Source organism: Sitodiplosis mosellana, unplaced genomic scaffold, assembly GCF_009176505.1.
Source record: "Sitodiplosis mosellana isolate CC-2019 unplaced genomic scaffold, AAFC_SMos_1.0 Smas_scaffold_6226, whole genome shotgun sequence".
NCBI lineage: Eukaryota > Metazoa > Arthropoda > Insecta > Diptera > Cecidomyiidae > Sitodiplosis > Sitodiplosis mosellana.
In genome coordinates this window covers 16700266-16714338 of record NW_022601467.1, presented here as the reverse complement: position 1 = coordinate 16714338, position 14073 = coordinate 16700266, and the positions used below count along the sequence as shown (strand labels likewise).

The 14073-nt window shown below is 36.1% G+C and overlaps 1 protein-coding gene across 11 annotated transcripts in view; it reads right to left on the bottom strand.

Annotated features, from left to right (window-relative positions):
• Window positions 1–14073, bottom strand: part of LOC129578261 (RNA-binding protein Pasilla) — a 45297-nt gene that overhangs the window by 17719 nt on the left and 13505 nt on the right. The window contains exons 1-3 of one of the 11 annotated variants that reach the window (XM_055466545.1): window positions 13101–13510; window positions 12918–13013; window positions 5281–7446 (exon numbers count right to left, since the gene is read on the bottom strand). The exons of 2 other annotated variants lie outside the window; for them this stretch is intronic. In XM_055466545.1, the coding sequence (XP_055322520.1) occupies window positions 5281–5761 (481 nt within the window). In that variant the 5' untranslated portion in view covers window positions 5762–7446; window positions 12918–13013; window positions 13101–13510. Of the gene's footprint in view, window positions 1–5277; window positions 7447–10758; window positions 13511–14073 lie in introns of those variants that run through there. 8 more of the 11 variants (XM_055466549.1, XM_055466547.1, XM_055466543.1 and 5 more) reach the window with 8 other exon arrangements.

Here is a 14073-nt window from a genome sequence, read left to right as displayed (position 1 = left end):
CAATTGCGATGAAAGCCAGGATGAACGGTATGATAATATTTTAAATGAAATTAAATATTAAAACAGCAAATTATTGAAACCAGGTTATTTTCAGTTCAATATTTAAGCCTAATAATCATTTTATATATGTCAAAACAATTTTCAATACTCTCGTTTCGAATTCCCATCGAATGGACACATATATTCAGTATTTGAATTGCATGTATGCGGCTGCCCATTATTTCACTCTCACATGAACGTGTGAAATTCAAGGTGTGGGCCATATCGCAATAGCAAAAATCAATAACGGACTATATTTTCTTTCGTGTATCGCTTTCATTTCGACGATCTCAATCTCAATTGATTTAATGGTTGACCCAACACTTTTCGTTCTTTTGTTGTTTTTTTTTCACCTTTCCTCCTTTCGTTCAAAATTTCTATTGTAATCAGCTCGAGCAGGTACTTAGCTTCATCGATAAATGAAGCACACACAGAGTGTATTAGAGCACGGTACGTCCCAATTTGTAATAAACTATCGACCGAATTCCCGTATGGGTAAAAGTTTTACAGAAAATAGCCACCGTTTATATGTCACAGCAATAGCAACAGTCGGCAGCGGCAGCAGCAGCTTACAGTTCAAAGGGGAGACACGAAACTCGCGTATCAAATTGCTATCTCAACACACTGATAAATTAAACGATAAACACGCTCGTTATACACCGTATGAATATTTTACGTAATTGAATTGGTCAAAACGAAGAAAAAGAAAAAGAATAAATCCATTGTTAAAAACGCATATAAAAATAGGATTACCGGTTGGTTAATCGATTGAAACGTTCATCATCATTTCGCACAATCATAATATAAACAGACAAGGTGAGCACAATAACGGAATTGCGGTAGCATTCCAGCTTGATAATGCCACACAAATGCTGGGAATACAGCGTCTAAAAATAATATAAATGACTTTCCAGAGATTCCGAAGATTGAAAAAGCTTCTTTTTTTTGTTAGCACTGTAGCCAAACCAAAATCCAGTTTGGTTTGCATGCGAGTTACAGGTTGGAAATATGCCCACACATGGGAATTGCAATTGTGGTTGGTGGCAGCGGTACAAAATGGAGCTAACGAAAGGGCACAGCTTACGTTGAACAGAGAAAAAATCGAAATAAAATAAAACGAACCGCTGCGATTTGTCTTTCTCCACTTCATATTGGATCATTTATGGTATATATAATAATTCTTTTTTCTATCCCTATCCGGCTCTCTCCGCTTATGAATTTTGTCATTTTTATGGTTGCCCGCATGCGTTCCCATGCAAATGTGTGCCGATAGGCCGTTCCGTGCTTGAATCGAAATGCTAGCTGCATAAACAAATCGAATTGAAACAAGACACGATAGCTCATTTGCATTGGTTCTCGCGCACGAAACGTTGTTATGCTGCAATAAATGGATTTGTTTCGACTTACAAGCAGCATAATGACACGTTTGTTAGCGCTCAAATTAGTGGTCACCCGTGTCAACGGAGAAAGAAAGCCGAGAAAAGAATGGAATTTTCGACCAAGTCAAAGTCGAAGAAATGTCTGATTGTGATGGAATAAGAAAACGCATTTCATGGGTTTTGACAGATGTGTGCGATTTTGTCACGAGAAAATCAAGTTCTATTCAATAGTCCGATAATCATTAGATCATTTTGCATGGATTTTTCCATTTGTTTGAGAAGAAAAAAAACACACTCGCGTGAGCCATTTGACAACTTCTATTTGTGTGCACAGAGTCTGTGTGTGTTTTCTCGCTTCAATCGGATTGTCTATTCAAATCGTAGTTGAAATATTGATTCTCTCATCATGAAATATTAGTTCGTTTGGTAAGTGGCATCACCGGTCTTTTTGGTACTGCCATTCATGATGCGGGTGACATCATGCTATATTCGATGTTCGTTCGTTCGTGTTTTATTTTTGTTCATACAAAATATGTACAATTTCGGTGTCATGATCTTTTTTCGGTTGGTGCGTCTCAATGATTCTCCAACTTTGGTAGCATTTTTTTTCTTCTTCCTCTGTTCGTTGTCGGTTTTCACATAAAATAATTAGTTGTGTTTCCCATTGGCGATAGGTACTGTTGCGTTAAAATCAATTTCAACGGGATGTGAAACAGTTCACATACACGGACAGAGCGAGAGTGCGAGAGAGCGACAGACCGAAATCGTTTTCTGCGCAATAATCCATTCATTTTTGTCTCACTTTCTCTGGTCTCAAATGTGATTTGAGACCGCTTTATGCCGGTTTATTTGTTTATTACGTATGTACGTGGTGTGGCAAACACTAGTTAGCGGTTTGTTTATTTTTCTATCTGACCGAATTCTAACTGCGATCGAAAATTCAGTTGCATGGTCCACTAATCTTGGATTATTATTTTTACGAAATCATTTTCAATGAAATCAAATGAACAAATACAACAACGGAAAAAAAATGATAAATAAATCACTAATGAAGTGTCGGTTTTCTCTCTGTTGTTCCGTCCGATTCTGATGAATATATGGAATTTAAAGAAAAATGGGTAGAGATTATATTTTTGAGTCATTAAACATGAACACACTGGAATATTCCGAAATATTGACTGAATGTTGTGTAATTGTTTCGATTACTGACTGAAATCAATGCGACCATGTCAAAAAGGATCGGACACGGTCCTACAACGAAATTTTATAATTATAATATGCGTGCCGTGATTTCAATGTCTGTGATTCTTTCGCCCTATCCAAGTGCTCAGGAAATACTTGTTATTTCGAACGCCTTTGTCTCAACTTGAGACTCTCAAGTACTCATGTGTTTAATCATTTATCGGCAGTGGCAAACACTTCTTTGTTTTGCTACTGTCCGATTGTTTTTCTTTTCTTCTGTTCCCATACATGGATATGATTGACATGCCTCTTTTTCCCTGTATCAATGTTTTCGATTAAATCGCAATCTAAAAAAAGTGTTTAGTGAAATTTTTGATTTATTGTTGCTATGGTTTAATTGCACCTACCCCGTGAGTCAAAAACAAAAACAAACGAAAATAACATTGTACCACACTGCTGTTATGATAATGAAGGCTAAGCGCTGATTTTAAATTGCTGTTATGCATGGTCGACGAGAGAGATAATTTGCTGGTAGTAAAATGTAGCGAAAATGTATTTTAATGTTAATTGAAATATTCTGATAAGGATGCAAAGATGTTGAAATGTATTTATAACATTCATTTACTGGGTTCGGGTTTGGGTTGTGTTTGTTTTTTTTTTGTTGGTTTGGTTTTTTTTTGCCAAGGGTAAAAGCACAAGAAATTAAAATGGTTGATAAATTCGAAGGGAAGATAGATAGAAAATGAAAAGAAAAATTGGAAGGAAAAACCAGGTGGGACAACGCAACAAAATGATAGTTCTTTGTGTTCAAATAAATAACTGCAAAATCAAAAAATTCGAAAAATCAAGATGTTGTTTGACGTATTTACAGTGAGCACAAATAAATGAGATATGCAAACAGTTTGATTGTTGGTAGATGTTATACGGCATTAGGTCTGAGAGCGAGCGAGCGAGCGAGCACGGATCAACGAAAAGGATTCACGATGAGCTAATGGAAGCGAATGACGATATTAAGTAAGAAAACAAAATAAAATTAATTACAACAGAAAAAAGAAACAATTAGAGACGAACGGATGAATTTTTTTAGGAGTAAAGTGGTTTAAAAGAGCAAGAGAAAATAAAAAAAACGAAAGAAAAATATATATTCTTTGACTTCCCCACAATGTGACATGATAAGAAAGATTGAGTTGGTTTTTTTTTCCTTTGATTTGTTTTGGCTGAATCGTTCATTAATGAATTGGTGTGTTTTATGTGAACGTGAAAGTTTAATATAAATTGCAGTCCGAACAAAAATCGCAATAGCTTCTTTCATTTTAGGAGTGTTTTCATCACTTTGGCAAATAATCTATTGCTCTTTTTGTCTGCGATATGTTATTCGACTTTTGAATTAAAAAAAAAGGTCGAGAAAAAAATTGAAAAAAAAAATCAAATGTAGCGCAAATTAAAATAAAAGAAATTATGACCAGTAATGCACATAAAAATAAGTTTAAATATATAAATATAAAATATTATGTGATGTTAACGATGTTTGTTTGGTTGTTTTTTTTGGCTACAAATAGATGCAGAAGAGATTTTGTATAATTGTCAAGTGATAATGAGGCAAAGATCGTTTTTTTGTTGGTGTTTCTGAATTGTATGTTGGTTGCTTCTGGTAAATCATAATATTCATGTTGTTTTTTGCAGATATACCTGATCTGTGGGTATATATTCATTATCTGAGTAAAAATAGTCGTGTGATTGCGAATATGATGAATAGGCTGAACATAATGCTGATCCAACGATGTGATTTATATATAGAGATTTTAAACGTGTGTGTTGTGTGATGTAGTAAAATTTGATGGTTCTTTTCGATGAGTTTTTGTATATTTCACTATTTAAATTAATCGAAATTAATCGATATGTCTCGAGTTATTGCATTGCGATTCATGTTGTTATTGATACGAGTATGACGAGACTCTGTACACATTTGCATCACGTACAAAGGTGTACTCGTCCGCAAGTATCAGTGCACGCGTTACTTTTTTTTCGGTTATATATTTTTGTTTGTGAGTTGATTTTTTTGTACAAATGCTTGTTCGAGTTCCCCTTTCCCATTTTAATAAAAAAAAAAATTGGTATTAATTTGGCTACGTGTAGAGTATGAGTGAATGATGATTGGAAAGCCCAATAAAATATGCATTGAATTTGTAGTATATATTTTGTCAAAGGGAAGAGATGGAGAGAAGGATAGAAAGAAAGAGTAAATCATCAAATTTGCACACAAACAGCGGTAGTGGTGTGTATCGATGGTTGGTCGACAATGCCCAAACACAGACCAAAACGCAATATCGATGCGATTTCAACTAAAAAAAAAACCGCCGAACGTACTGGGAACGCGCGCGCGTCGAAAGAGAAGCCAACGGATTGCACGGGCGTATTTTGGCAATGGACGCCGTTTTGGTCATGTTGTCGCCCCGAATTCGTATGGAAATTTGATGGTGAGAGTGAGTGAGTGTGTGTGTGTGTATTTGTGAAAGACTTTGGAATGGTGGTGTGAATCGCTTGGAAAGGGGGATATTTTGCATTTTGTTTTAAGCATGTTTTGATTTGATTTGATTTTGAGTTCGACGACAGCATTCGAATTCAGAAATGGAAATCTGAAGCTGTATCGTTTATTCGAATAATAGAGCCTACTCACCAAAAGAACAATTGGGCGACGATTGCAGCTGATCAGTTTGCTGCATTTGTTGTTGGGGTTGCTGTAGTGACGACGATTGTTGCGATAATTGTGACGTGTCCATATTCGATGGCGATAGAAATAGTGAATGCGCTTGATTGTGTGGATGCTGTGGATGCTGGAATTGAAAATGCTGTTGCGATGTCAGTAGGTCGATGTGATGATCCGATACCACCGTATCGATGCTCGTATGGTATGGGCCACTTTGATTTGGATTGATTTTGCGTTTAGCTGCTTCGAGGCTGCTCCGCGATTGCTTTGATGGTAGTAGCCAATTATCTAACATATTAATCGATGTGGATGGTTCGTCGAACAGAAACAACCCATTTGTGACGCAATTGCCCGTAAAGTGCTGTGCCGTTTGATTTGCTGTCGACTCTGGTTGCGATTGACTCTGTTGGCTATTTTGGGACTGTTTCGCAACTGCTTCAAAGATAGTAGCCATTTACAACATTAGAGGTCAAACTGGTTTGACAAATCGGTTTGACTTCCAAACAACTATTTCACTCTTTCGGCTCTAGTGTCTGTGTGTGTGTCTGTGTGTGTGTGTGTGTGTATGTATCGTTCGATTCGATTCACTTGTTTGTTCGCTCTTTCAATTGTGTGTGCGCGCTCGGACACAACCACACAGAGAGAATGAGAGAGACGTTTTTGTCACAGCAATCGGAAATCGGCGCAGTTGGAATTTGCCTTGGCTTCGTTTACTTTTTCTATGGTGGTTTTGTGGTTGTTGATTTTGTTGTTGTTGTTGTTGTTGTTTTATTAATTCGTTTTGTCCTTTCGCCGATAATTGCCCCGCATAGATCGCTGCTGCTGCCAATTCAGTTCAGTACTGTATTCTTACTCGTTTAATGCATAAATGCCTTATCAATTTCATTAACATCAGTAATGTTAGCCGCAATATTTCGAATGTTCAATTCGTGGACTCGCTTCTCAATTCGCTTGAAATTCGTTATGCTTTTTTTTTCTATGTTTACGTCTGTTGCTTGCGCTTTCTGACACTTGACGTTGAACTAAGTATCAATGTTTGCGAGATGAGATTTTGTTTTTCGTTTCAGCGAAATTCGTCTGAATTTCGTATTTTTTTGTTTTAATGTCAATTAAATATCAGGAAACACTTGCGCCAACTTTAAACCAATATTACAAAAGCCAGCTTTGTGTGGAACTACATAAATCGTTTGACGCTTGCGATAAATAAAATTTGAATGATCTGTTGTTGTTGTTGTTTCTCCTCTTGTTTTGTTTTTGAAACGGCGAATGCTTGATTGGTGTATGTGTTTTGTGTTGAGTGTGTGTACTTGCGATGTGTATAATTTAAGCAAAGTGGTGAGTATCACAATTAAATTCAGGCACTTTTATTTCTTTCTTTTCGAACTATCTACGACGATTTTTTTCTTTTTTTTTAAATGAATATAATGGTGTACGTAATAGTGTTGGTTGAGTGTATGTGCTAGGGGGTTGGTGAGTAACGTTTTTCCGCTTACGAGTAGTAGATTTGAAGATTGAACAAAGTGATGTGATTTCCTTGGTGTGATTTTTGTTGTTGCTGCTGCTGCTGTTGTTGTTGTTGTTGTTGTTGTTGTTGTTGTTGTTGTTGTTGGTTTGTTTGTCCTATGAAATTAGAGTCGCTTTGAGCTGATTTGATGGAGTTCGTATCGAATGAATTATTTGCTGCCAAGGTTTGATGCTAGTTGTAGTTGTTGTCTTTTATCAATTGAATTGCGCTGACGTTTAATGATCGAGTGTTCACAAATATTGTTCCTTTGTTGTATTGCTGATGCTGGTTGAACTGAACACATTTACTTCATTGGAAACCAATCAATGGTGATAGGATTATAAGGATGTTGCTGTTGATTTTTGCTTTATTCGTAATGCAGTTACTATGTTGTTAATCCAAGTAATCGTTGACGTTGTCGACTCCCTTTTTTTCTCGTTGCGTATTCAAATAATCCCACTCACGACTGTTTCTTCTTCCGCTGAATTTGTTGTCGGTTTATTTAATTTTTGTTTTGTTTTTGTTATTTAATTTTCGTTGAATTTTTCTGTTTCGAATTGTTTTCTGGGTCGACGGTTGAATAATTGTCGTTTTATGCGTTTGATGTACCGATGTATGCTTTTATTTCAATATCACTTTTAGTTTTGCGATTCAGATTCGTGCGTGTGTTTGTTTTTTTTTTGGTTTAGTTCGTGAACCACAAATAGGAAACATATCACCATTGGTTTTTGTTTTTGATTTGGTTCGTATTAATAAAGGAAAAAAAGAACAAAAAGATAAAAAATATTGTTGGTTGGAAAATGTTGTTGGTTTTTGTTTTTGTTTAAAGAGAAATCCCTAATGCTTTTTTTTTGTATTGGAATTGTTGGTTCTCTATGAATTCGTCGGCGAAACGGGGAGGTGTGTGTGTGTGTATTGGTTTGTGATGAAGAGTGCGTGTATTTGTGTGGAGTGTGTCATAACTGTCAACATAATGAGCGTTTTGAAATGAACATTATCTGATAATAATCAAATGACGGATGCTTGGATGTGTGTTGTGTGGCGAAAAATTAGACTCAATCTCTCACTCTCTCTCTCTCTCTCTCTCTCTCTCTCACACACATACGCACACACTTTCATAATAAATTTAAAGCGATTATCATATTCGACCATCTAGTATTGAAACTCCATAATTATGTTAATGGACAGTAAACGATTGACTGTGCGATATGATGTACATTTTTGGCTAATTCGCAATTCCAATCATTTTCCATTTCATCATCACATTTATTCGGTTCATTTTCAGTACTAAATTTTTCGACGAAATGATTTAATTTTTTATTATCGCATAATTGAATCAATCACTCCAAATGGATGAGTCGCATTCGTTTATCAAATAGAGAAGGAAAAAATGACACTTCAATTCATCATTCATGCGAGCCACAAACATTCATAAATTCACTATTACAATAACCACAAGCATACATTGTCCGCTTGAAACAAATACTATTCATTACACTGTCAATGATGCCTCGTGTTGTTATCTTCAAAATTTCAAATGATTTAATAAAAAAAAATAGCATTTCATTGCTCTACACACACACACACACACATACACTGAATCACACCATTTACTCCGAAAAAGTGTAATCAGCTTTTGCCCTATAATCGAAAAGCCATACACACTGTGATTTCATGGACAATTCGCCAGTCAAAATGACTAATCGAGAAATAGAAACGAAAAAGAAAAAAAAACACACACACAAAATTTGAGTGAACGGAGAGCGAGGCTGAAATGTATAACCGATTCCGGTGACGTTGAGCTATCAAACTGAACGAAATTTCATTGGTTCGGTATATATGGAAGTCAAGACTATCGACCACACTATTTATGAGCGCGATATCGCACACAAAACAAATGTATTCGGCTAAAAGACAATAAACGGTAAAAATGGCACATACGAAAAAAACGACGCCATAATTTGTATAAGATCAGCTTTTATTCTTATTACGTTATATTTCGATGAGTTTTTTTTCTTTCTAGTTTGCTGTTCGCCCAGTTGTTGTTTATTTGAAATGACTGCGACAAAAAACGGAGATGACTCGAGGAAAAACAGCAGCAAACAAAGTGTCATGTTTGGAAGAAGAAAAAGAAGAAGAAGAAGAAGAAGCAAAGATCCATCGAAAAAAAGCTACAAGAAGGGAAAAACACACACACACACCACAAACAGCACATAACATAACGCGCCATTGAATGTATTGGAGAGAAGAAAAAAATGGCTTTTCAATCGGCAATAGATCAGACGGATGATTACAAGCGCACAAAAATACTAGCATCATTTCACGGAAAGCGCACGATCAATCAAAGTGAGCAACTAACATTTAACACAAATACTAATGCGCGCACCACCATTCGGATCGGATCAGATCGGATCGCGGCAGCATGTGTGTGCGCGCGTTCCGACAGAATGACAAAAGCGAATGAAAGATAGGCACTCTATTCGTATAGTAATCATCATCGGCATATTCGAGAGACGGAGTATATCAGTGCCTTTGAGAAAATTATGTAATCATTCATGTTAAGTGTTTTAAAGCCGTTATTGAACGGCAGTGCGCGTGCGCGCACTCGCTGTTGCTGCGTTGTCGGCTCTGTTATCGTCATTGTGTTCTTCTTTTTTCTCCTGATCACTTTGTTTGCTTCGTGTCATTTCATACTCGCCGTATACTTCTGTTTTTTTCTCCGTCTTCTTTTCAACTACTCCGTTTCTTTTTTCTTCATCTTTTTTCTACAGTATGTTTGTAGTTTTCGTCGTTTTTCTTCACTTTTGAAAAGAACACCACACGACCAACATGAGCTTTTGTATTACATTCAAACCATTGACGAGCCGCACCGCACTCGTATGACTTAACACAGTGCGCACAATATTTAGAACAAACTAGAAATTATTGATTTATATTGTGCAACCTTTACATTCATAACTATTCATAAAGAAGGAGAAAATGGAGAAAAATTCGGTGCAACCGTTAACTTTTTCATGTGATCAATTTTTGTCTCGCTTCCAATTGAATCGACGTAACAACATTGAAAATTCACAATTTCCTCTTCACTTCTAAATGCATTTCGTTGCTGCTTTTGCAATGAACCACAATGAAAAAGCTCACAACATTGGTTGAACGGCTTTTCTTTATCTGTCCCTTCGTTCATTGTCTTATGGCTGATGCATACACATATAAACTTTTCGAACCCAAAAAAAAAACGAATGAACTAATAAATGACAAAATTTTGCACACATATTTTATTCACATTACGAAATTGCAAAATCGGATTAATATTCAAATCATTCGCATTTGAATTGATCAAATATTGGCAGGAGATCTCTCGTCGAAAACTGGAAACTAACAACCGAAAACGTTATTATCAATGAAACAAATCAAATGTATATTCGGGAAAAAAAGTGCCCGTGTACACAAACGTGATTTCATTCGACAGTCATTCGTTACAACCACATGGAATCCAGCAAACACATCATCGCTCTCTCTCTCTCTCTCTCTCTCTCTCTCACACACACACACATACATGCAAGCGATTGCCATCCATAGTGCCATGTGTGTATATGGCCTATCTATCTATCGGTCTATCTATCTTGCCACACACTCACACACGTACACTCCGCACACATTGGCCAAGCGTGCACATTCGTAATCACATGCATGAAAAAGACAACGAAGTCAAACTATAGCCGATGATGAAACGGTGACAACTCCGATTAGTTGTAATAAATTCGGATTTATTTCTTCATTTTCATACAATTTTTTCTTTCGTTCGTTCGTTTGTTGCTTGTTTTACGTTACACAAACGAATCTCATTGCCATTTCGCCACTTTAAAAGCCATCACACATTCGGTGTGTGTGTGTGCTGTTTTTTTATTCGCTTTTTCTTTAGATAAATATTCATTAAAATTACACACTTGAAAATTTCGGTCGCCGTATATTTTGCCTTATTAGATATAAAAAATAAAAACGATGCAAGTTATGACAGAAACACAGTTGGTCCAACAGAAACGCGTTCACTTGATCAATATCAACCACTGACTGTACGTGGCGTTTACATACACACATTTTGCAAACCATTTCTTGAGAGAGACTCGATGTTGTGTTGTGTGTTTTTTTTTTCATTCGCTTCTTTTTTTTTCATTTTGCCTACTGATAAATATATATATTTATATACATGAAACTATTGAGAGCGCATTTTGCTTGTATACAAAAACAAGCCGACTAAATGTGATTCGCCGAATATATACATATATGTTTTTTTTTTCTGGAAGAATATGCGAAGAAAGACGAAAAAAGAATTAAATTTGTTGGTTCTTCCAACAGAGGAGAAAAAAAAAAACGTGTGGCAATTCCTTTACGGCAACACATGACGCGCAACTTTGTCATCCATTTGAAAGCTAGAACAAGAGGCATAAACACAAGCGAAGAAAAAAAAACCCTAGAGTTTGGGAACGCTCACTCGTTTACGATCTTGACTCTTTCGCGCACACGCAAAATTCTTCCCGTTCAAAAATTTCATTTCAACAACAACATTCGAAAAAGCGTCGAGATTCTGTGTTCTCAAAGCATAGAACAAACATTTTATCTGTATCTAAAATCGCGTCGCAATGTTTTGATTCGCTGAAATATCCATCTCATTTGAGTAATCGTATAGAAATCATCATCATCAGTAGCAGCAGCAGCAGCAGCAGCGGCAGCAATGAAGGCAGCGGTAAGCAAACAAGCAACAACAATAACTAGTTTAAAACTACGATGGTTTTCATTCACACTCGTTCAAAGGCTATGTGTGAATAATCATCGTCTTTGTATCGTTTGGCCCATACACACATTTTTTTTTTATATTTCGAATTGATTTTTGTTGTTGTTGCTGTTGTTTGCTTTGCTGTAAACCAGTTTACCAGTGTATGAATAAATGAATAAAATTCGATTTGAACGGAAATTTCTTTCGAATTGATTTTAGTAACTCGGTTACACTTAAGGTTTTCCTCGGTGACATTCAACCACATATAGCCCAGTTATTGTATGGAGCTTGAAATTCAATGTGGAATTTTTCTCTCTCTCTCACTCGCTCACTCTCTCTCTTTCTCTCTCTCTCTATATATATGTGTGTGTGTTTTTTTTTAAAATTATGTATGCATTTGAATCGACGCATTTCAACATGTTTAAAAGTGTCACATGATTGTCTCGTTTCACTTGAAGCGATCAGAAATCAACAAATCACACGATTGCTGCTCGTAGCTGGACGGTTCTAGGTCAAAATCGCGCGTCAAATATTCACTAAAACTATCTAACTAGACGACGATTATAATCTTTTTTCGTTTCGCCACAATAGACACATACGATGCTAAACACTACATGAATATGCGTTTGTCTCTGGGATTTTCAGTGGAATAGTTGGATTTTTAATTGAATTTAATTTTTTTTCGCATTGCTTTGCTTTTGTCATATTAGTATAGGCATAAATGCATCGGATTGTGATATTGAAGAGAAAAATAAATGATTAAATAATCTACGTGATTCGTTTGGAGTACTGGATATATTGAGGGAGACAGAGAGGGAGATAGCGAATGAGAGAAAAAAAATACTGTGTGATGACATGCACAATACTGTCAGTTCTAAACCACAGGCACAGGCGGATTGGGGGCGTGTAAATTCACGACAGTTAAATCCGATAAAGTTTATTACATTTTTTTTCAAATTCATATTTCCAGTTTTATTCATTCAATGTGATTTAGAACAAAAAAAACTATTGAAAAAAGATGGAGAGAAAAAACGAACAACACAATCACATTTTTCTTCTCCTAAAATACACATCATCGCATCGCATTTCGATAATTCAAAGGTTTTTTTTCTATTCGAGGCAAAACATACGGCACACAAAAGTGCAGGATGACATCGACACACTGTCGCACAAAACACGACGGAGCACGAATCAAGTGACAATTCAAACGAGAACCAATCAACTTAACCAACAAAAATGTTCAATGCAAGCAATTGATAAAATATACACTGGCACACTTGGGTTTTCTTGGGTTTAAATGGGAAAAACCGTTAATATAAATAAAATACACACCACATGAAGAAGAACACACGTAGGACACACGAAAAAAACAAAACCAGCACAGAAATTATTATCAAAATTATTCACAGAAAACAACGAGTGAAGAAACTGAAAAAAAAACCACAAACTGAACTGAGAAAGTAGTCGAAAAAAAAAACTTTACCGAAGAAATATTGGAATATTTGCTGTGATTACTTTAAAGGAAAATAAAACTGCGATAATCATATTATGTCGGCAACGCGCGCGTGTTGTCTATAATATTTTCGGTTCGTATCTAGTGTTGTGTATGCGATATGTGAACCCCTCTAAACAATACTAATCAAATAAATGGACTACGATTTGAACGAAACCGTCATCGTCAAATTGCACTGTGTGCGAACGTATTCATTACAAGTTTGAGTTGTGTGCTTTTTTGTCTGTTGCTGTTGTTGTCGTTGCTGCTGCTGTTGTTCGTCTTTCATTACTACGAAAGAGCTATGATGTAGCTCGCTATTCTGTTGATGTGTGTCGAGTCGTTTTTTTTTTCTTCTCTTCTTTTATTGTGATTATTATTATTGTTTTCGTTAATATTCCAACACATAAAAGCGGCCAACACACAACTTTGTATAACACAGCTGAATGTGTGTGTTGTGTATCTGTTTGGTTGGTGCTGTTTCTTCTGTAACTACTTTGAAAGAGAGAAGAATGCGGTTGTGTGCGTGGGTCTCTTTTTTTTCGTGTAAAATTATTATTATTATTTTTTCGTCGCTTTTTTTCCGTAGAGTTATGTGTGTATGTATATACTTTGCTGCTTATTTCTGTTCCAGCAATGACGGAGCAAATAATACGTCGACGAACCACATGAGTATACGACCACAAGGTGTATGCATGTATATCACCGATTTAATATTCGGTGATAGAGGTGATTTGGTTAGCCTATTTCTTCTGTTTCTTTTTCTCTCGAAAATATCAAACATTCATTCATATTTCAAGCGAAGGAGACACACTCTGGTTTTTCCAACTCCTCTCACAATGTAGAAGAAGAAGAAGAAGTAAACGACACACGAAAATAAAAGCAGACCAAGTGTAAGACAGTTTTCGTATTGGATAATTGGTGTGTGCGAAATTCACATCGTGCGCGCCGCCACACACATGTTCATCAAATCGGCTAGCCAATGCTCAAACTTGA